General features: G+C 29.3%; 5 protein-coding genes across 14 annotated transcripts in view; 2 read left to right on the top strand and 3 right to left on the bottom strand.

The window, feature by feature from the left end:
• The window catches only part of LOC107166395 (uncharacterized), an 11,636-nt gene extending 6,811 nt beyond the window's left edge, over nt 1–4,825 (top strand). For 5 of the 9 annotated variants that reach the window (XM_089222715.1, XM_015515043.2, XM_015515042.2 and 2 more), the window contains exon 8: nt 1,100–2,450. In XM_089222715.1, coding sequence (XP_089078841.1) covers nt 1,100–1,190 — 91 coding nt within the window. In that variant the 3' untranslated portion in view covers nt 1,191–2,450. Of the gene's footprint in view, nt 1–1,099; nt 2,898–2,981; nt 3,473–3,627; nt 3,732–4,501 lie in introns of those variants that run through there. The other 4 variants (XR_016190835.1, XR_016190833.1, XR_016190834.1 and 1 more) reach the window with 4 other exon arrangements.
• Nucleotides 4,826–5,239: 414 nt separating this feature from the next.
• RpS2 (ribosomal protein S2) lies at nt 5,240–7,114 on the bottom strand. The gene is made up of 6 exons (XM_015515035.2): nt 6,956–7,114; nt 6,564–6,770; nt 6,329–6,446; nt 5,786–5,949; nt 5,540–5,699; nt 5,240–5,453 (listed from the first exon to the last, which is right to left on the bottom strand). Exons 2-6 carry the CDS (start codon nt 6,762–6,764, stop codon nt 5,299–5,301), a joined length of 798 nt encoding a protein of 265 aa, XP_015370521.1. The 5' UTR covers nt 6,765–6,770; nt 6,956–7,114; the 3' UTR covers nt 5,240–5,298.
• Nucleotides 7,115–9,460: 2,346 nt separating this feature from the next.
• LOC107166392 (uncharacterized) lies at nt 9,461–11,070 on the top strand. The gene is made up of 4 exons (XM_015515039.2): nt 9,461–9,723; nt 10,134–10,348; nt 10,450–10,641; nt 10,732–11,070. The coding sequence occupies exons 2-4, from the start codon at nt 10,149–10,151 to the stop codon at nt 10,988–10,990; spliced, it is 651 nt and encodes a 216-aa protein (XP_015370525.1). The 5' UTR covers nt 9,461–9,723; nt 10,134–10,148; the 3' UTR covers nt 10,991–11,070.
• A 1,123-nt stretch (nt 11,071–12,193) lies between these two features.
• Nucleotides 12,194–15,245, bottom strand: Gint3 (GDI interacting protein 3). Of its 2 annotated transcripts, XM_015515036.2 has the most exons (7): nt 15,103–15,245; nt 14,710–15,015; nt 14,455–14,621; nt 14,242–14,369; nt 13,765–14,168; nt 13,352–13,481; nt 12,194–12,901 (listed from the first exon to the last, which is right to left on the bottom strand). In XM_015515036.2, the coding sequence occupies exons 2-7, from the start codon at nt 14,940–14,942 to the stop codon at nt 12,653–12,655; spliced, it is 1,311 nt and encodes a 436-aa protein (XP_015370522.1). In that variant the 5' UTR covers nt 14,943–15,015; nt 15,103–15,245; the 3' UTR covers nt 12,194–12,652. The 2 variants fall into 2 exon arrangements, with proteins under 2 accessions (XP_015370522.1, XP_089078840.1); XM_089222714.1 differs by lacking the exon at nt 15,103–15,245 and having other exon boundaries at nt 14,455–14,643; nt 14,710–14,919.
• Nucleotides 15,246–16,627: 1,382 nt separating this feature from the next.
• On the bottom strand, nt 16,628–21,575 carry LOC149057000 (uncharacterized). Its single transcript, XM_089223266.1, has 7 exons — nt 21,456–21,575; nt 19,874–20,590; nt 19,424–19,646; nt 18,969–19,343; nt 17,712–18,297; nt 17,173–17,624; nt 16,628–17,101 (listed from the first exon to the last, which is right to left on the bottom strand). The coding sequence occupies exons 1-7, from the start codon at nt 21,573–21,575 to the stop codon at nt 16,971–16,973; spliced, it is 2,604 nt and encodes an 867-aa protein (XP_089079392.1). The 3' UTR covers nt 16,628–16,970.
• Nucleotides 21,576–22,901: the final 1,326 nt, after the last annotated feature.

Genomic DNA, 22,901 nt, shown 5'->3' with positions numbered 1-22,901 from the left:
AAGCTTTAAGATATAACCGTCTATTAAATTGTTATTTATTCTTAATCAAACCATGAGTTTGAATATGTTTTTTATACACATTGTGTGGGGTAGGGTTATGGGAAATTGATCCTCACATAGCCTTTTATAATTTATATAATATCATTACCCAGTGATTTTTATAAGAAATAATGAATGTATTCCACCTCCTGCCACTCCCAATGAAAATTCCTGTCTAAGTTACTATTTTTTAAACAATATTAGAAGCTGTCTCTTCGCCAATTTTAGACTATATGATAGTCTTAAAATAGTTGATAATTTTTAAGGGGATACTGTTATGGTTTATAACTTGCTGTTAATTTTCAAGTACAAATTTAAAAAAATTTTGAATTTAATTAACTAAAAATCTGATAAGATATGTATTATTAGTGGTTGAATATGTTATTTATATAAAAATCATTTTTTCTAATTACAGTAGAACCTCATTAATCTGGACTAATTGAGGCTCTAGGCTTTCCAGATTAAACAAAATAACCATGAAATCTTAATTTATAAATTGAAAAAAAAAAATTTTGGATATCTTAATATACTTACTGATGTCTATATCTAATGCATGTATCTAATAATATTAAACCTAAAAAATGAATATACAAATATAATTAGAGGCTAGAATGATATTCTTTTAAAATAACCAAAATAAGATGCTAATGTTTCTTGAAAAGTTGAAAATATTCTTCTAATATTCATTAAAAATCATAATAAAATATACAAAAAATCTGTTGTTTTATTTAAATTATATTTTCTTAAATTAAAAATATACTTTTTTAACCATACCTGTGGTCTAAATAGATCATAGACAGTGTTAAAATGGGAATGAAAATCTTAGTATAGTGTAGTACTTACCAAAAAATATTCAGGAACTAGTGGAATACCTATAAAAATCTGGGACCCAACTAGTATAGTAACTTTGAAAATCTGAGACCCAACTCGGATGCGCCGATTTGATTGTAGTGATTAGTAGATAATAATTTATATTGCTTAAACAAACTGAAATATGTAGTTTTTTCCTTTACATTTTATTTAATACCTTTATTCGTATGTTTTTTTTTCCGGTCTTCAGTTATGAGTTCTTTTGCTCTTATTGTGACAATATGGGACACTCAACGTCCAACTGCCCTATATTCATAATGGAGGACACTGACGAAATATAGTAGAACTAACTGCTTTTTTCTACTACCTATCCCGTTACTTGCTTGCGTTGAAGCCACTTTTTCCTAATATGCTTTTTTCTGGGACTAAATATATTTTTTTACGTATATATATTTTATTATAAATAAAAATATAATATTTGTAATGTAACTATTTTAATTATTAGAAATAGTTTATATCATAAATCAGGGTAAATGTGTTTCACTTATTTTTCCTCAATTTAAAATTATTAATTGTTAAACTTAGATAATCAATTTGTGGAATTTGTTTATATATATTTTTTTTCATTTATATTATTTAGGTCTATAATAATATGATATAAATTAAATTAAAATATATCGTACTTTAGTTGTTTATTTGCTGCTTACATTTAAATATTTGAATCGAATTTTTTTTTGTCTAGTATTTTTTTTTTATTTTTTTTTTTTATTATTTATAATCGTGATTATTAGAAATAATGGATTAATAATAATAATATTATGTTAGATAATTATACTATTGAAATTTATTTTGTAAATTATTATATTTTTTTTCTGATCTTGATGCTCATTAGATTTGTACTACCCCTATTCGTAAATTAACACAATTAGCTTTCAATGTTGAAATCTAAATTGTTGTTAAACACTGTTGAGCTTATTAACATTATAACATTTGTTAAACTAATATTATGGATTATATTAAATTTAAAATTACTTTAGTTAAACATAATATATAAAAATATTCTCATAGGTATGTAAAGTTTATTTGGTTATTTTAAGAAATCTTTTAGAATTATACATTTAATTGTGTCTTATTCACATGCGATGAATGTGATAAACTGAAGAAACCAACAGTTTTGCTAGAACATAAATAATCTCTGTCTAATTGAAATTTATTTTTCACACAGGTAGTATCATATATTATTATTGTGAATTGCCATTAAATTTGAACTATTGAATTAATTAATATTGTAATTTGGCATGTCATGATTATAGCCTGAGTAGGTGGTGGAAAATCAAAATTCTGTATTGAAATATTAATTCATAATTTTTGTGTTCATGTGTTCATATTTTAAAATATTTTATTAATGTTTAACAATAACAAAGAAACTAGTTTATTCGATTTGAAATCAATGATAATTACTCATAATTTAGTTAAACATTATAATCATTGAGAATCAAATATTCAATAATAATAATGATAATTGGTTTCCTAAATTATCACAAATTTTTATAAATATGTTTCAGATATTTTGTTATCGATTAACTGACTTGAAGATCAAATATCAATTGAGTTGATGTGTATGGTTATGGTATACAACAAAATACTAAATTAAAATCAAATGCTTACTGAGGTAACACAACCAGTTGGGTGCCTAGACTTAGTTTTTATCAATGTTTAATTTTTTTCATGCATTTGGTTATTTTTGTGTAATTGTAACTTGTTTAATTATTAGTATCTTTTTTTTTTTTTTGTTAAGTATCTGTTTTATATATTTTGATGCATGGCTAGCTCAGAATTAATTAGTATCATTTTTATGTGATTTGAATGCTAGAGTAAGTTTTAATTTTGTTGGAAAAAAGAATTTTTCCTTAGTTTTGATTTTCAACATAACGTTTAATTATTAAGACCGACTACCATTATTGTTCTCCTTATTATTTTTGTAGACAATTATTATCATTGTTTTATAATTATTTTTTAAAATTAATTAAGCTTATTTTACCTAATTATTACTATTATACTTTTTTTTTCTATCGGGATGGTAAAAATAATCAAATTTCAAAACTTATGATTTTTTTTGTTTGTTTTTCTAGAGACACACAATGGAAATGTCTAAACAAACACCAATTTTAGAACTATTTTAATGTAAAAATTGTATGTTTTAATATTACACAACCAATAATACACAGAAATGAGGAAATGTGTAGTGAATATTGTATGTACTTGATTTTAATACAAAATGTCTCATAAAATATTAAATGCAATTCAATTTATCATGTTTATATTAAAATTTCGGCTTAAGTACTGCTCAACAATTATATAGGTATCTTATTTAATTAAGCTGCTCATTACAATTTTTCATTATTCATGCAAATTACGATCAGTTTTGTAGAAAGCTATATTATGTTTTTGAGATGACAAAACTGATTGATAATTTATCAACAAACGAATGTATCTGTCTCCATGATTAAAGGAAAACACAATAAAATCCCTTCTAACCATAGACGCCAAACTGACGGGATGGGAATGTGCGGTCATGGCAATTTATGTTTTACATTATAATATACGTAATTACAGTTTCTTATTGTAGTATTATCTAATGTGTGCATGCTCCGCATAGTGCGGTAACTCCTGAACTCGTAGCTTGTGGTCTTGTTACCCTTTCATTGTGTTAATAAAATAAAATACTATTTAAAATTATCAATGTCACAACCCTGTGATTATTTTAATATGTGACAGCAACAAATGCCGCCAACCTGCATTTTCTTCATACTTGCATTCTACAGAATGCAGTTCTCCTATCAAAAAAGCAGTTCCTGATAAATTGAATGCACAACAGGCAGGTATGGTCATATTTTAATGCAGTTTGAATAGCATTGATTAGAAATACATTAACATACAGGGCTGGATTGGACAATATCAGCCAACTAATAAACTTAATATCAATAACACCTGCAACCAAACTATGGTCTATGCAAGTCCAATACTTGGACTCCATTTTTTTACTTCAAACTCTTAACATAGTTTCTAGTTTTACTCGGGCAACTCGCCAGGCCAATCTGGCCCTGTTAATGTGTAATAGCATTTCTAGTCAATGATGAAGTATTCTATAACTTAGTTATCATCACCAAAAACCGTGTAATGTTATGTTTTTAGTTAAGTTTTGCAGAGAACTTTTCTTTTTTCTACTTAGCCGGGAACTAATTTTTTTTGAGAATGTAGTGACTAAGCCCGATGGCAACAGTGGTTACACTCGAAATCCGTCCAAGATAATAATATTTTTAAAACTTTTAATTGCATCAATCATCATGCATCAAATTTTAAACTATTAGTTTAAAAGATATTATGTTAGTCAACTATTCCCACAACTAACCTATCTAATAGATTAAGTAATATACTTCCTGGCCAAAATTTCAAATATTCTGCTTTAGTGAAATAAAAATGTATGTTGACATTCAATTTTAACGTTTATGGCTTTCAATAAGTCACAGCAATCACTTAGTATTCTACAACCTCTTTATAGGTGAATCAGGTGATCTATCGTATTTTATTAAGAGCAGCTGGTGATATACAATTATTGTTACCTAATATTATATTATACTTTTTTATACAGATATATAATCACTTGACTAAAAACCATATTGAAAATTTTGTTGACACACTAACTACAGGAACCAACACCCAGAAGACAACATTAACATCTTAAAATGAAAATACTTTGAAAAAGAAGAACTACATCAGAACTTTTACAACGTCATCTGATTGAAGCATAATGGACATCAGTGATTCCTCAACATACTTTTTAAATAATACTAAAAATGTCCATTATAGTAGACATTTTTATTTTACTTGGCGTATTATTTTTTGTTTTATATTTGACAAATATTCTTATGAATGACTTACGCGTAATAAAAAATATGTTTTATACTATTAAAAATGTTTTTAATTTTTACATATATCGCTCATTCCGAATTCACAGGTCACTACCATAGTAGATCACCTGCTACATGAATGCGAAAATAATAAAATAAAATTTCTTTGATAGTATAAACTACTGTGAACAAATTAACATATTATTAATAATTGTTTGGTGAATCCTTACAACTCAAAAACTCTGGATGTTAATTAAAACCTGCATGAGCATTATTATTAAAATAAATTTTAGAATGTCACAGACATCAACCTCAGTGTTAAAATAACTACTTATGGTTGTAAAATATTTGATACAGAATGAAAAATTCTTGAATAAAAATTAATTTCTTCATATTGGTATAACTTAGAACAACACATACTTTTAGGGAATATTATAGATTGAAATTTTTCTATTCTCTAGAAATAAATAATAGCTGAATAGGTTTTCCATCATTTTATTTGATACAAAACAATGTCAATCATGCCTTTAACATAAAATTAAACATCTGCCCTGATATTCTGGACAACTTTGTGACATTTTGAAAGATGGTCAGCAAACTCGGAATATGGGGTCTTTTTGAGTGGTACATCTTTCCACAAATCAGGTGTCAAATAAGCGTATGTCTTAGCAATGGCAGCATATGTAGCCTTAGCTGTAATAACAGAACAAATAATTAATATAAATAATTGTTGGCATAAATATAAGTATAAAAGATAATATTTTATCTTTCTCGCTTACCGAAATTGCCCAGAGTACCGGTGGAACCACGAGCAGATGTGTAACAATCTTCAATTCCAGCCATTGTCAACAGTTTTTTTGGAACAGGGGCACTGACGATTCCAGTTCCTCTTGGAGCTGGGATCAAACGCACAGCGACTGATCCACACTTTCCTGTGACCTGGATGGGAAAAACAACAGAGCAAACAAATTAACAACTGTCATTAAATTCTTGAACAAAATAAAAATAACTTAAAGTGATCATACTTTGCAGGGTACTGTGTGTGGTTTTCCAATTTTGTTTCCCCAATAGCCCCGTCGTACAGGAACTACTGATAATTTAGCCAAAATTATAGCACCTCGAATGGCTGTTGCTACTTCTTTAGAGCATTTAACACCCAATCCAATGTGTCCATTAGAGTCACCAATAGCTAAGACATATTCACATCATGAGTGTTATTGACATTAGACAGATTCTTGTTTTTATATACGATTATTTAATATTAATCAACATTGTTGAGTCAGATGACGGGATATTTTCTAATTGAAAGTTATTTAACTACTTAAATTAATATAACTTAATAGTTACTCGTCAACTATATAAATAAATATATTTAAGAGTTAAGATAAAATTAAATTCTAAGAATACATTTATAGGTAAATATAAAACAATTTAAAAGAAGTTAATAAAAATATCTTAATTTCAACAAAAAAATAGGTATACCTTAAATATACAATCTATTGTACAATCAAACAGTTATCGTAACACTGTTATTAATTATTATTAACATTATTATGAATCATACATACCGACAAAAGCCTTAAACCTTGTACGTTGACCAGCACGGGTCTGTTTCTGGACAGGCATGATTTTCAAGACTTCATCATTAAGTGAAGAACCAATGAAAAAGTCAATAATTTCGAATTCCTAACACACACACACACACACACAATTAATAAATGTTACAGCCTGCACGCAATGCTGCATGCTGCTTAGAACGTTGGATCTGTCAAAGGTGTGACTGAAGATAACGACCGAACTCACCTTAATCGGCAAAGAGAACAAGTAGATCTCCTCCAACGACGAGATTTTACCATCTTTTACCAGACGGCCAAGCTTGGTAACTGGCACCCATTCCTTTTCGGCTTCCTTGCCTCTGCCACGGCCGCGACCGCGTCCACGTCCTCTGCCGCGGGACCCTCCCCTGCCGAATCCACCGCGGAAATTACCGCGAGTCTCTGCCATATTTAACTGCAAACAAACACAAACGTGGTATTAACATCAATCGCAGATATTCAAGTTCGCAACACATGTCACGTCACACGCCGTTACGGTGCATACATGCTCATCAGGGCAACGACATTTATGAGGGACAAGACGACACGTTTAATATCAAACTATCCAAATGCGGGTGAATACAAGTGTACAAGACTTACCTTTAGTGAAAAGCCGTCGGAGAAAAACAAAAGGTAAGAAAGCGGTAAGTGCCGAAATCCAAATCAAAGTGTGAGTCCCGTTCCCAGATAAAAGACGGAACACTCGGAAAAAAGGAACGAACGTATGAGTACGGATTGTTGGTTATGTTGTTGTACGCAGTGCTCACCGGTCAGATGATGCGTAAAATGTCTTTATAATCACGTTACCTACACTGGTTATTCCCCCTCTTATCAAAAACACAGATTGCCCGCTGCGTTTCAATATTATATGCCTTAATTTATAACTATGAATTATTTATTATTTAATATTTATTACCAATTAATCAGTACAGACAGTACAGTTATAGTAAAGGTATTCATATATATTTACGAAAATACTTATAAACTATCATGAAGAGCAAAAAAATGATAATTCAGCTGAGAGCTAGAGATTGCAATCTATTTTTGAAATTATAAACCAAATGGGTACTATTTTGTGTGCATTAAAATTAACGAAAAATATTATCAGAGGTCATCTATCCCCATAATTACTTCAATAATTAGAAAATATTTAAAAATTGTTAACTTTTTCGAATTATTTTTGTTTACTCTTTTTGGTTTATGTTTTTCTAAAACCGTATAATATTTTAATTTTGTTCATTCTTATATTGATTGGTGAAACCGCATCAACTTTTGATAATTAATAGGTACAAATTCAAAAAAAGCGGGTAAGTCGTAGATGTCGCTCTGCTGTACAGAAGGTTATAAGTGGGTTACTATAATGGATGGAATTAAATATGAATTCAATGATATTATATCATTGTTTACGAAAAACGATTCTGAGCGGAAACGGGTTTATCTGTCTAGGATATATTATAGATTATTAAAAATTTTCAAATCTTTGAATTAAAAAGAAAAACTTTTATGAATTTCTATCTAAGAAAATTTGAACATTGCCGTAATTTTTACTTATTTAGTCAAAATTTGAACTTTAAATGCTTATAAAAAAAAGTCGTGCCTATATGTATTTTTAATATTTTTTAACTGCTATTGTTACAATGTGTTAGAAGCCTTGTATTAAATTTTCAAGCTTTTATACCCAAAAAATAAATTGTTATCGATATTTATAGAAAAAAAACCAAAAAAGTTGAAAAATTAAAATGTCATTAAACAGCTCAAAACAAATTTAAATATTTTGAAAATTTTATCAAATATAGAAAACGCCTATATAAACATTCAGTGAAAATTTCAAGTATCTACGGTAATTTGTTTTAGAGTTTTTTTTTATTATTAAAAGAAAATATATATAATCTGTATAAACAATGCAATAAGTAATATGGTTGATTAATATACAAAACTGGACGGCTTGATGGAAGGGAGTGTCCAAACGACACTACTTCAATTTAGACTTTTGTTGATATTTTTTTATTTTTATTTATTTATTAACTTATTCTCAACATTATACAATTAATTTTGATAACTTTTATGTTCTTTTACAGAAATATACAGACATAATGGCTAAAGTGCACTTTACCAACCCCCTCACGATTTTCAAATTTTTCTTTTTCAGACGACTTGTTTTTATATGCTTAAAACGATGGTGTATTTTTTTTCCCGGAAACCATTATTTTGGAAGTTATAGCCTTCCAAAGTTTGTGATTTTACGTTTATGCGCTTGACTGCCACGCGCTGCGCCTACAAGAAATTTTAATATTTTTTCTTAAGTATTTTAACAAGTTGTGGGACATAGTCATTTTTTGGGTGAATAAATAATAAATAAATACTGTAAAAATGTAAAATATATTTAATATTATAATATGCTATATAGGTACTTATATAATAACAAAAATAATATAATATATATAGGTAAATAGGTAACCATTAGTCGGTCATCTACCTGCGAAGATAATTGCTTTTTAACAACATTGTTTAATTCCGAGGCCTACCCAAGGTGGTTTTACACAGCAAATCGAGGGATATTTTCGATTTGCGGAGCGGAGCGACGAGTGCCGCAAACTGTGTAATCACTGCCCATACTGCGGCAGTAAAGTAGTGGTGTACTGGTGTTGCGCGCATGCGAATAAACGTAAAATCGCAAACTTTGGAAGACTATAACTTCCAAAATAATGGTTTCCGGAAAAAAAAATACACCATCGTTTTAAGCATAAAAAAACAAGTCGTCTGAAAAAAAAAATTGAAAATCGTGAGGGGGTTGGTAAAGTGCATTTGTTCCGACATAATATTAGTCATCAGATGCAATAACCTGGTTTTCTATTTATTTTAAAATTTGGCCTTATTTAATTGAACGACTAATTAACAATATTGTTGGCCTTGACATCACGATTTTGAATATTTCTCCTGAAACCGTGGTTAGTAACATGGTCTACTACACCGTATAGATAACCGTGGTATCACTAGCTGTAGAGCTGGTAGAGGTAACATTTTATTTGTCTGTGGGCTTGGCCTATCCTTGTCTTTATTATCTATGCTGATTCCGTGAAAAACATAACATAGTATAATATGCGTCTGACTCTGTTTGTGTCTTGTGATAACGATTCAAATTCTAATTCAAACGTTTTTTCAGTTTTTTGTCTTAGTTGTTGGCTTGTTGCTGTTATTTGTTCAAATAACTTATAAATGTTTTTTTGTTTCGTTACGAATCCCGGAATTACGAGTTTCAATCAAGAATTGTAGTCGTTGAAAAACCAAACTACTACAGTAAGACACAACGTCTGTTGTCTACAGTTCTGGTGACTGTTGTGAGTCGTTCGTACTGTTGAAATATTGATGTGAGTTCAAAATCTATAAATAATTCCCATAGATTCGATTCTCATTTCTTTCGAACTTTATTTATTTCTCATAATGCGCATGATATTTGACTTGATTAAAAATTTCAAACTAACTAAAATTGATCAATTTGAAGTTTGATACGAATGTTAACACAGTCATAATTAATGTTCAACCATTAGTTGAAGCCCAAGCCCTAAACCTGATAATTTAAGTGCATGCACAAAAATATTCTGTAAATGTCTACTTTTGACATCAATCAACTAGGTATCAGAACTATCTACTTATCTGTGACTAGAAATCCATATGCTATTTTTCAAAACTATAATGCATGCAGCACAATTATTTTTATAAATATACACATTTAATGCATACAAAACTGAGATTATTGTAATTAATGTATTATTATTAGTTAACAAGTATCAAAATGGATAATCAAGCCATACACCAACCAATGGTCACCGACAAACCTCAAAATGAAGTACAAGATTCCAACATTCAGCCATTTTCAGATCACATGAATATAAGTGTAGCGTTTAAAGAAATAGTGTCCAAAGATCCACCCAGATATACAAAATTTCTCGAAGCTATCAATAAAACATTTGAAGAAATTAGTGATTGTGTTGGGTAATTAATTTCTATAATATTTTCATATTTTACATATGTAAGTTATAAATATTTATGTACCTAACTATTAAACATATTCATTTTATTTTTATTTTTTTTAGTCCAGAAGAGTTTAAAAACATAATGGGTGATATATCATTTTTAAAAAGTAAAAGGAATGTATCAAATTTGCTGTCCACATTAAAAACTCAAATCAGTAATCTGATGAGCAAGCATTTTGAACAAATTATTGAAGAAGAAAATCTGTCTGAATTGTTTGCTAAAAAAAATACATTAAAAGAAGAAGAAGCAAGGTATATTATTTTGTGTTTTATGAGTTTTTTATTATTAAGTTTGATCACATTTAATATGATAAAATATGAGTAATTATTGTTATTTTTTAGAAAATATTATATTAATAACGATGCTATGGAAATACTAGAATTAGAAGAAACTTTGCGTAAACTTGATGTAAAAATTGCTGGTTTGGAAGAAACTAATGAAGTATTGTTCAATCAAGGAAAGTTCAATAAACAGCGGTTTGATCAAGTATCTGAGAGGATAACAATTTTAATTGACGAATGTCAGACTAAATACAATAGCATTTTACAACAAATAGACTTAATAAAAAAAGATTTTGCCAACATACTTAATGATTCTTGAATAACGAATAGTATTTATTTTTAATTTATTATGTAACACTAACAATTAAAAAATGTCAATTATACTTTTTATATTTAATACTTATATTTATTGTTATTGCATAGGTGAGAAAGGTGATTAGGATAAGGCATTTACCACAAGACTGAAATTAACAATTTTAATAAGTAAGTCCAGCATACTATTTGTTTTCTCTCTCCATTTCCGATATACCATATTTGTGTTTGGTAGAACAGTCTTGTGATGTTAGGTATTATATTAGTGTGAATTGACTTATTATTAATTTTAAAGTTAGGAACATAATAACTTTGTAAATCAATTTTTATGCAAGTTATTAGTATAAAATATATTGCCTTTTTATCTTGATAGTAGGTAGATATAAAAATTTTTAGTATAGATTACTTTTTTACTTTAATTGTGTAAAAATTAAAAATCTACTGTACAAATTTCATAAATTTAAATATTTTGTTTTTAGAAATAATAATTATGGAAGTAATGATAAAATTTAATATTTATACGGTGGTATAGTATAAATATTAGTAATATTGCTATTTTATCACTACAAAATTAATGTAAAATTTAATATTTTTTTCATGGAAATTTCTTACTTTCCACGAATAGGTCAACTATTATTATCAAAGCCGGTTTTGCTGAATGCACATCAGCCATTTTGTACGTGGATGAGAGGAAAGCATAATGTAGTGCACTGACAACCAACTTTAACCAATAATTCAGAATATTTTACAAGTGACATTGATTGTGTAGGGTGAAAAATTTTATTTCAATGGGAATTTTAGTTGATCTTAGAATCTTTTCACATATTTTTACTTGAGTAATAAATTATAAAATTTAAAATCAATAGACTATATCTACTTTATCATCGTTCAGTGGTGGAATTAAAGGGAAGTTCATAATAAAAGCCTACCCCTACTTTCCTTGGCCTATTTACTATGTTTTATTTTTATGGTAAATAATATAGTTGTGACATACATTTATGAGAAACTTTTAAATACTTATACTTATAAGTTTGTACAATTTTATTGTGACATTATTATGATATCTAATAATAATTAATATTACTGATAAATAATTATGATTGGTACAAATTTCAGTACTCACATATTCTAATTCAATAGCCATTAGTCGTAAGCAATATTTTAATATTCCTCACATCTGTACGGTTACTTATAGACGAAAAAAAAAATGTAATTTTCATAAATTATAAATTTATTTTACCATAATAATACACAATATTACAATATGTTTCAATAGTTTCTGTGGACATTTAAAAAATAAATTTTAATATATATGAACATGATACTTATTTTTCAAATGAAAATGAGAAATATAATGTTTACCTTATCAAAAGGATCAAAATAACAATTATAATTTCTATGCAGTGTTTTAAATATATGTGGCTGGTTTAGATGAAACAGTATAAATAAATTAAAAGAAAAGAAATGTTACATTTTTAGAATTAATACATATTTTTTTTTTTTTGTAACAAAGTATGAGATAAATTATATTATATAATTAACAAAGTCAAAAAGAAACTAATTAAATATATTCATTGATTGTACCCAAGTATAAGTTAAACAATACACAATTAAATTGGTTATTGAAATTTATCACAATTGATTAGAAAAAAAAAAATGTAATTAAAAGTTATTGAACCAACGCCATGAGCTCGTCTTTTAAATAAGGATGTTCCTCATTATTTTCAGGGGGATCATTTGTAAAAAGTAAAACAGTGGTAGGCACTAAGTTCAAATCGCTTAAGGTCATGTTCTCGTGCTCGATACCAAACGTACTTCCACTGGGTTGTATCAGCTTGAATGGACGTTCTTCGTCAAATACGCTTTCTTTGACAAATTCGAGTACGTCGGACAAATGCTCATTGACACCAAATGTACCCTGATTGAATAAATTATACAATATTAAATAAATGACATTTAAAAGGACGTTACACACATACTCGCAGTTTCCGTCTTACATGTGCATAACATAGCAAATGTACGCTTAACAGATTACGTTTAAGTCGGTTAGTTTAAAAATTAGAGTAAATTGACCAATGAAGAAAGTTGATGGTAAGAAAATTATCTGTGTTTGTATGAGGAGTTTTCAAGTGAGTTATGAGCAAAACTTGCTACAAAATTGAACTATTGTAAAAAAAATCTCGCTACATACAAACACAAATAATATTCTTACAATCAAGCATCATAATAAGTCGGTTCACTCTAATTTTTAAACTAATGAAGCTAAACGTGATCTGCAGAGCGTAAATTTGTCTTGTTATGCACTAGTGAGTCGAAGACAAGAAGCATAACCTAACCTTAAAATAAATTATAATCAATAAAAGTTTACCTGTAAAATCAAACAGTCAGGAAACTTCACTCGAATTAAACAGTACTTGTAATTTGATTTATATCTGTTTTGCTCTTTCATACGCATATTTTTAGTTTTTAAAATCATTTCACTCTCCAATTTTTCAGTTCTAAAATTAAATAAATAAGTTGTGTCATTTAATATTTGTGTATGTTATGTTTATTTTTCATTTGAAAAAAGTACTGTTTATCCATTAAAAGGACTTACGCCACATGCTAATGTCACCCATAATTCATAAACAAAAATGGTTTTGCTCAAAACTAACTCACTAAAATCCTTAGCATTAAATTTTCATGATAAATAACTTATTCTATGTGGAAGCTAATTTTTTGTTATGGATAAATTGAAGACAATCTACATCATTTATGTCAATAATTATTTATTGTATTTACCTTTTTTGATGTTCTGCTTTAATTTCAGCAGTAGAGATTATGAAAAACTCTGGAGGTAATGACACTTGTTTTGATGCTTGTGACGGTAAAAGAACCTGAGCATTTCTATCCAAGACCAATTGAATGCGTTCTGCAGACTGCAAATCGTCCACAGTGGTCTGCACTGAAGCTAAATCACTTAAACATTCTTCTGGGAAAACTAAAAAATCTTCTTCTTGTTCTTGGTACATAAGTCTTTTTTTAACAAAACCAATAGATTCTAAGAACTCAATTGCTCCTTTAATTGGCAACACTTTTTCCACAAATGTCTTATTCGTTAATCTGATTTTCCGATATTTTTCTTCATCCTTATTCCTAATGATATTTTCTGCATATGTTACCAGCAACTTAATACACTCTTCAACCTATTCAACAGAAAATTATTAGTAAAATGGTTTAGTTAATTCTACAGTATTAGCTAGGAAGATTTTATTTTACCTTGGTCCTATTGTGATTGCAGTTTTGGATTAGTAGAATCGATTGTAGTATAGGATCATCTTTCATTTGTTCTTTTATAAATTCTTCAATTTTTACATGCCATTCTTCTTGTGGCAAGACTTCCAAGCCTAAATGCAATTTATTTAATTAACACATTTTTTTTTTTTTAACTAGTCCAGTAAATCTAATGAAATATAAAAAATTAGAACTTACCTATCATTGGGCATTGGAAAAAAATACCACTAGCAGCTAACTGGCCAGGGACTTCCGCATTTGTAATTTCTTCTTCTGAACGTGTAAATGTATCTATGTTTTGATTCATGTTTTTTCTCTCAGCTTCCATTTCTTTTCTAGCTCTTGACTTGATGGCAGCCAACGAACTGAAAATCAAAATTGTACCCGCTTGCAACATATATTAAACATTATTCTCACAACAGACCGCCTAATGCGGTACGAAATTTAACTCACATGTTAAGAGGGCCAGTGGTGGTCTTTTTACTCTCAAACCGGGCCAAGGCTGCAGCTGCCGCCTGTTTGGCTTCATCGGTAGGTTCAACTCTACAGGCACGAGACGTCTCGCCCGGTTTGGCTACGTTCTTGGCTGTGGCGGCACCTTCATTCAAACGGTGACCGGGCCCCGCTCTTTTGAATTTGACGTCAGCTTTTTTTTTTTGAAAAAATTTTTTCAATTTATCGCTCATTATATGCGCGGGGTGTACGATTTGGGCAACTTCAACTGGGACACGTCCTCCCTTAGTTCATCAACCACAGTGTCTGGAAAAACAAACACGAACGTCTGTTGAGTACCTCCACCTAACTACAAACTCTGACAGAACGTTCCGAAAACGATGTGTTACCAACCGGTAGACAGGAAACGCTGGTAGATGTCTCCGCTGTACTTGCCCCACACGAATATCAACAGGACAAGCAGCAGACTCTCAAACAGCACTAGCGAGTTGAATATGTCTACCTGGAATCGGTCGAAGCTGACAAAGTGCAGCGTGTCGTACAGGGCCCGAACGATCACGGCGCGCAGGTCCGACACCGAGAAACAGTCGTCGAGTACGGTGAGCGTGTAGAGCTTGGCGAACGTGGACAGACCGTGCAGACAGCCTATCGTGGATGTGTCGTTGTGCGACGGAGGAGGGACGACCTGTTCTTGAAATGTCATCACAGCTGCTCACGGTTGTTATTCCGCCTATGCGGGCCAGACGATGCGATCGTCGTTCGAAAAACCATAATCACAGCACTGTTATTTATTTATTAATTTATTATTGTCGTCGAACGGTCAGCTAAAACGACGACGACGATGACGATGAACCTAACACCGAAGGATAACGTGTAATATTAATAATACACAGTAGGTAATTACTAATTAATAATATTACAATAATGTTACGTATGTCCTACGACGTCTATTACCGTACATTGGATTGGAGTATTACAATATTTACAATTACAATATTATTATTATGTACGCGAAAAATGCTATTACGCATGATCCGTATTATCAATTATCTCTTATCACCGATGAAAATTATCAGTGCCGAGGTATCGCGAATATCGATCAACATTCAAGGATCTTTGATCTTCGATCATCTAAGTCAAGGATAATTATTACAATGATAAAAATGTGTACATTTAAAATGTCGTATTGTTGTATTTACGTCCAGTGTCCTAGTCCTGGTGGCACGAATATTAGTAAGTACTAAGTAGGTACCTGGTACCTTACCTATAATACAATTCAAACAGGATTCATCGCTCGTGTAATGCGTACGTAACCATAGGCCAATAATTTTGGGGGTGCACAAATAGTGAAAAGCTCACTGACCCGTATTCAAATTACGTCGTGAGTCTATTACAGATAAAATATGTATAAGTTTAACCTTTTACCTTTTGTTATATTATATTATGTTGATAACATTACATAACACAATTACCGAAACATTTTAAATTCTTATAAGTATCTTACACATTATCATCGAAACGTAATATTTTATTTAAGGATATTATTTAATATATATTAATTTTTTAAATGATAAGTATAATATATAATATACCTATTTGTAAGAAATATCTACATAAATAATTTTTATCAGAGTAGGTACCTAATAATGTAATATGGGGATATTTTTTCCTAGGGTTGGACATTTTTATACCGAAATTCGTAGTATGAGGCCCGAGGTGATAAATTTTTAACAATAATATTATGTAAAAACGGATTACGCTAATCGGTCGACTGCCATATTATAAAAAACATAGACATTAACTTTTAAGTAACGGAATAGTTGTAGTAGTTTCACCTATTCTGTGATTAAGGGGGCTCCAGCGTATCATGTTTTAAGGAGTAATATTTAGGCAATTCACATAACATGAATGGGCTATGTCTATGTGTGAGTAGTAAATGAACATTAGTGTGTGTAATCCATTATCGCGTGCCTCGGACTATCGGTCGACAGTATTACGAATTCCCAGAACTACGTATAATTAAAATGCTATAAAAATGACTAAATATGTTCAATTGCGCGCGTTATCTTTTACTATTATATTACCTACTCACTACTCGGCTTTCGCTGCAATTCGCAAAAATGTGCAATTACATTATACTACACAAGAGAGTCACTTTGTTATTTCATAGTTATGAACTATAACCAAAAAATGATTTGACAATCAAATGAATAATAAAAACATTTATAAAAAAGGGTTTGAATTTCTCGTAAATATTATATTTATTCATTCAATATTAGACTGTCTTTTAAAACTTCAGATAAAAAGTATTCTGTAAAAAATGTTGTTAGTTGAGACTTCATATTTTTATCCCAGAAATCATCGTCTTTTTCAATTTTTTCATACATCAAACCTGTACACAAATAACTTATTTATTATACATTTTAATTAGAATCCTATTAGTTCAAAACAAAATAATATTACCTTTAGGTGTCCAGATACAAAAATAACAAAACATTTTGCGTGTTATGTGCAGTTGACCCTGGACTTGATAAAAGTAACTATCATTTCTTTTTAGATGTAGTTGACCGTTTTCAATAGTGCAACTTTTTATTTTTTTCATTAAAATTCCTTCTTCTGGAGTAAAACTCTTAGCAGACGCTGGACATTTAATTTCGACGAGACTATCATTGTCTATTAGTCCATCGGGAGACGCCGCTAAAAATTGTAAATTTGCATCTACAAATAAACCTGCACTTTCAATTTTTTTTCCAATTTTTTTCTCCAACTCTTCTTTAGCCATATCTTCGTGTGCAATTCCATATCGCGTAGCAGCATTACCACTAAAAGTCCCATACAACATTTCTTTTATTACCTTTTCGCGAGACGTGGTTTGGCGCATTTTACATAATTTACCAAACACTGAAGCAGTGAGTCTAAAAAATAAAAATGTATACATTTTAAAACATTTTAAAACATTCATATAAACTTATTATTTTGTTAAAAAAATATGAAATATCTACCTTTTTTTTCGCTCCAAATGCCATTCATCACATTGATGTTGTCTTTTAGTATTCATTTCTAAGTCTATAATTTGTTTTTCAGTTAATTTTAAATTTTCCATGAACTTATTTTTTAACTGTTTGATTTCAACATCAGTAAGTTCAGAAAGTGGGTCATGAGACACATTTCCATAGTTTTCATCTGGTCCTCCTATTGTTGTACATTTTTTTCTATTTTTTGGTCCACTAAAAAGACATCGCCGTCGTTTTCGAGTTTCAGCTCTTACTATATGCCTTTTAATATACATTTTTGTAAATCTCCCTGGGCTTTTATTTGTTACATGTTTGTTAAACAAAGAAAGACGGTTTGGTCCTGAATTATATGCAGTGACTGCTGCGCTACACCTTAGTTGATAAGACCCTTTTAATGAAAAATTTACGCGTTTCCCTCCGACATATTTGGTTAAAATTGAATTATAAAGTTCAGCTGAATTGTTATTATAGCCATACATTAAACTTTCGGTATGATAAGTTAGAAGATTTCGGGCTCTACAAATATCATCCCAAACACCAAAGATTTTTAAATCGGGTACGATGTTTTCTTCTCCTAAAACATATATAATACAAGCGTCAAGAAAACCAAACAATAATTTAAGAAAAAACTGAGAATTTGTTTTTTTATTGTAACTCTAAAAATATAACCGTAGATGATGCATCACAGAATGATTATATGCACCATAATATTTTCAAAATACTGCGATTATTTTTTAACTATTTATAGGTCAAAAATCTTGAAAATGTATTATAACCGTCCTCATAAGTTGTTGTTATTGAACATTAAAAAAAGCCGAGCATTCGTCTACAGTAATTTTTTATGAGCGCCTAAAGTTAAAATGTTGATAAAATTTATCAATATCACGAAAATTGGCATTTTTTCGAGTTAGAATATATAACAATTTTTCTATTTATATCTAAGTTTTAAAAATATATTAAAAAATTCCCCTTAAATTTTCCTACATTTAACAAATAATACAAATAAGTTTACTGGAAATTCAAGTTAATTTTTACGTGCGTTTGAAGTTACATATTAGGTATATATTCACTCGTAAATTATCTAATTCTCATTTCTCATACAACGATTTTCTTATTTTGTCGTTATTTAAAAACTATTAACTTGAAATTTATATATTATGAGTTATTTATAGTTATTTTTAAGTTTTTATTCTATAAATCATAAATGTCATACAAACATACAGTACACAAATAAAAATTACATACCTTTCTTTTGACCCTCACAAAAATACGATTGGCATTTAGTGTGGTCTCCGAAAACATGATTAGGTCCGTTTGTTATATCTGCTTTGAGTAAAGTCAGTGTTGCTTCATATGTGCGATCTGTTTGTTCAAGTCTTCTATATTTTATCGCTTCAGTGACAGCATACCGAAGCCTAAGTAAGCGATCATGAACCACTTTCCGATAACAACCAGGTATGACATCTCCTTTATCATTTTTTCTTTTCCCACTTATATCTCTAAGACGATTTATGTAGTTACGTAGTAAATGATTAGTACATTCTACTTTTTTTATAACAACATTTGTACCATATGGCTTTTCCAATCTTAAACGTTTCATAATACTACTGTCACCATCTCCTTTTTTATAATATATTCAATAATACAACGTATAAGTAAATGAAAATATTTATGCAAAAAAAAAAAATAAAGTCACTTACCTATTAACTGAGAATATATAACATTATGCATATGCAGACTTTGCTTGAACCCTTCAACAATAATATCGGCTTCCATCGCGGTTGAGGCCGAATTCCAATTTTTGAAACATACATGATCCTGTGCTATTTCGTCACGGTTTTCAGCTAATTGACATATACAACAATATTTGTTTCTGACTCCACAAAATATAACTTTTTTTGTTTTTGCACCAATAATACAAGCCTATAAATATATTTTGTTAAATATCACGTAACATAAATAATTATTCATATACCTATATATTATATTATATTATACTACTATTGTATTTATTATATAATATAGTATAATAATATAATAATATAATATAATTATTATTATAGATACATGTTTTATATTATTAGAATATATTTAATTTTATATGCTTAGGAACTATGTTTTTTATAATATGTAGTTTATTTTTTACTTACAACTCCGGACAGTGCGTTGTATTTAGTTTTGTAAGATCGCTTACTCCAAGCGCCATCAGCGACTACTGCAATTTTAGGTCGTCCTAAATGGTCAACTTGACCATTTTCTATCGCTAATCGTTTTTCTTCTTGTCCCGCTAACTGCATTTCATTCAATGCTATGGTGTTCATATGCATATACATAGTATTATGAAAATCTTGATACGTTCTATTACACATATTGGGCATATTTAATGTCGCAGCAAATTCTTCTAATTGACTATAGCCTTGTCCGGTATTAACTGTAGCGCTTACTATAGCCATATTAATATTAACATTTTTACTGTTACAGATCTCATCCTCATTATTTATATTTTCTGTAATGCCACATACTTTGCATTTAAATTGAAAAGTGCTGAGATATCCCTTACGTATTTCGTTTAAAAACTCCAAATCACGGAAAGTACAATTAAAACCTTGATGGTGAATTGATTGCAGTGAACGAAATAGATGTTTGATATCTACAATTCGTCTACCTTCAAGTGTTTCCCACGGATTAACTTTTACGCTGATTTCATTTTGTGAAGGGTATGAAAAAGAGTTTTCTAAATTTCTTGAGACATTCATCAGGTTTTTTTTTTTTGGTGTGGCTAGAATATTTGTAGTAATCAATGTATTTTCTGGGGTTGTGGAACAAAATATAGTCGAAGTAGATGGTCCCACAATTATTTCATTTGTCTATAGTTTAAAAAGAAGTGTATGCTATAAATATATATATATTTTTAAATTAAATGTTTAAAACAATATAAATAATATTTAAAAACGCGTGCAAATTTTTTTTTTTGATTAAAATAGACAAATAACATATGAGGAATCTTGTATTACATTCTCAAATCTTATATTTAAAAAGAAATTTTTTTATGAATTTCTAACTCAAAATAATTTGCAAATTTTCGTCATTTTTATGTAATTTGTCAAAATTTAAACTTTAAGCGCCTATAAAAAAAAATTGTGACAAACGATTTTTGATTTTTTTTATCTCTGATTAGAACAACTTATAAGTAACATCGTATTAAATTTTCAAAATTTTTTGGGCTGCCAATTTTTTTTCTTGGATATTTCAAAAAAAAATACTTAGACAAATCGAAAATTTAAATTGTCTATAAATAGCTCAAAAAAAGTCAAAATACTTTGAAAAATTAACCAGGTGTAGACAACGCTAATATAAACATTTGGTGAAAATTTCAAGTGTTTACAGTTATTATTTTTTGAGTTACAGTAAAATGAAATTATCGATTTTGTCGAAAACTGGTTTTGCGTAAAAATTCCCGTTTTTCCGTTATTTTTTTAGGTTTTTTCCCTGCGCGTTTGAAAAGTATTGGAAATTTTTTACTTTTGACCCCCCAAAGTACCAACTAGATTCACTTTCCTTTCAGAAAAGAGGCTGAAGTCAAAAATCGAAGCACTATTACTGGTAGAAATTTTGTCCCCAGGCACAAATAAAAAAAAAAAAAAAAAAACACACATCATTGTAAAATCAATACATTCATCAGTCCGTTCAGAATCTAAAATTCAATCTATTCAATATATTATAAATACCTACCTCATCATTGTTTTCATGATCTTCGAGTTTTTTGCGTTTCAAGTTAGCCAAATTTGGTTTTTTCCGTGGTGCACATAGCTTGAGACGCGCTTTTTTACCAAAACGCCAGTCTTCATTCATTTTAAAATTTAAAAAAGTAATCACGGACAAGAAAAACAAATTGAACTTAACCGGCTGAATACTTGAACACAACTAATCATATTTTGTTTTGTAGTAACATAAATTTACTTATTACCATATATTTTATACTTTACAATTATTATATAATATATTATTATTTCATTTCCGTAGTCATTAGCTCTAATTGATTTATAATCGTTCGGAATGAGGGTACTATTGTTATGGCTACTAAGATTCTTAGAAATGTTCTAACGCCCATACGCGCATGCACAAGTCAATAAACACGAAGTAAATACTTTTGCTCCTGCTCTAGGACAGCAATTTTATGCAAACAGTACCAAAAGAGAAATGAAAATTCAGGTTGTTTTGATCGACTTATATTAATTTTGAAAAGATGATTATATTCGTTAGTCTATTTTCTAGGTTTGCTCGGAAGTAGATTTACGATTTTATTTTTAGTTAATATAATATAATGCATAATAAGTTTACATTTTTCTCAAAATAAACTTATACTTAACTTTGTTGTAGATAGGGACGAAATTAAATATATAAAAATCCACTTCCGAGTAAACTTAGAAAAGAGGAATGTAAATCGAATTCCGTTTTCAAAATTGAAATCGAGCTACTGGAAGTATGTTTAATTTTCTTTCGCTTATTGGTCTAAATGTATGGAAAAAATGTAGTGCTGCAGCCCCCTTAAGTATAACCTATAAGTATCGTATTAATGCATAACACGTGATTTGAAGTAATTACCTATACAATTTTATTGAGTTAAAGCTACGAAATCGTGGAACATGTCAAAACCGTAATTTATTGTTAACCTACTTGATTTAAACAATGGGTACTATTGTACTAAAACTGTAGTGTAATAATAGGGGGAATGATAAAACATATTATATGACGTTACCCCTGCACCCCACCCCTTCCTTCTTACCATCGATGGCTTCTGGAAGTATTATTTTTCTTTTTGTTCCATTGTTTAGTATATTATACACAATTGGTATGAGTTCGTACAAATTTTTTCAAAAATGGTATAGCTAAGATCCTAAGAAACAGTTAATTTTTTTGGAGTTGGCGCGATTTTTGAACATTAAAAAGTTGGATATTTGATACTCAGCCAATGAACTTGCGACCTAAAACCATTGGGGTGCTAAATAATTGCGATACCGGATGTGCTTTTTATCCATGATCTATTCAATGTGTTTTGGAGACAAAAACTGTACAATCCATGTTAGTTTAAGTAAGATAAGTAATAGTAATTAGTAATAACATAAATTGCATATTTTCCATTTTTTTACTGTATATTATACCGCATATTTAGATGTA

This window comes from Diuraphis noxia, unplaced genomic scaffold, assembly GCF_037042655.1.
Source record: "Diuraphis noxia isolate RWA-SAM2 unplaced genomic scaffold, SU_Dnox_SAM2 contig0003, whole genome shotgun sequence".
In the NCBI taxonomy this organism is placed as follows: domain Eukaryota; kingdom Metazoa; phylum Arthropoda; class Insecta; order Hemiptera; family Aphididae; genus Diuraphis; species Diuraphis noxia.
The sequence above is the reverse complement of the archived record's forward strand: the minus strand, read 5'-3'. Positions and strand labels throughout refer to the sequence as shown.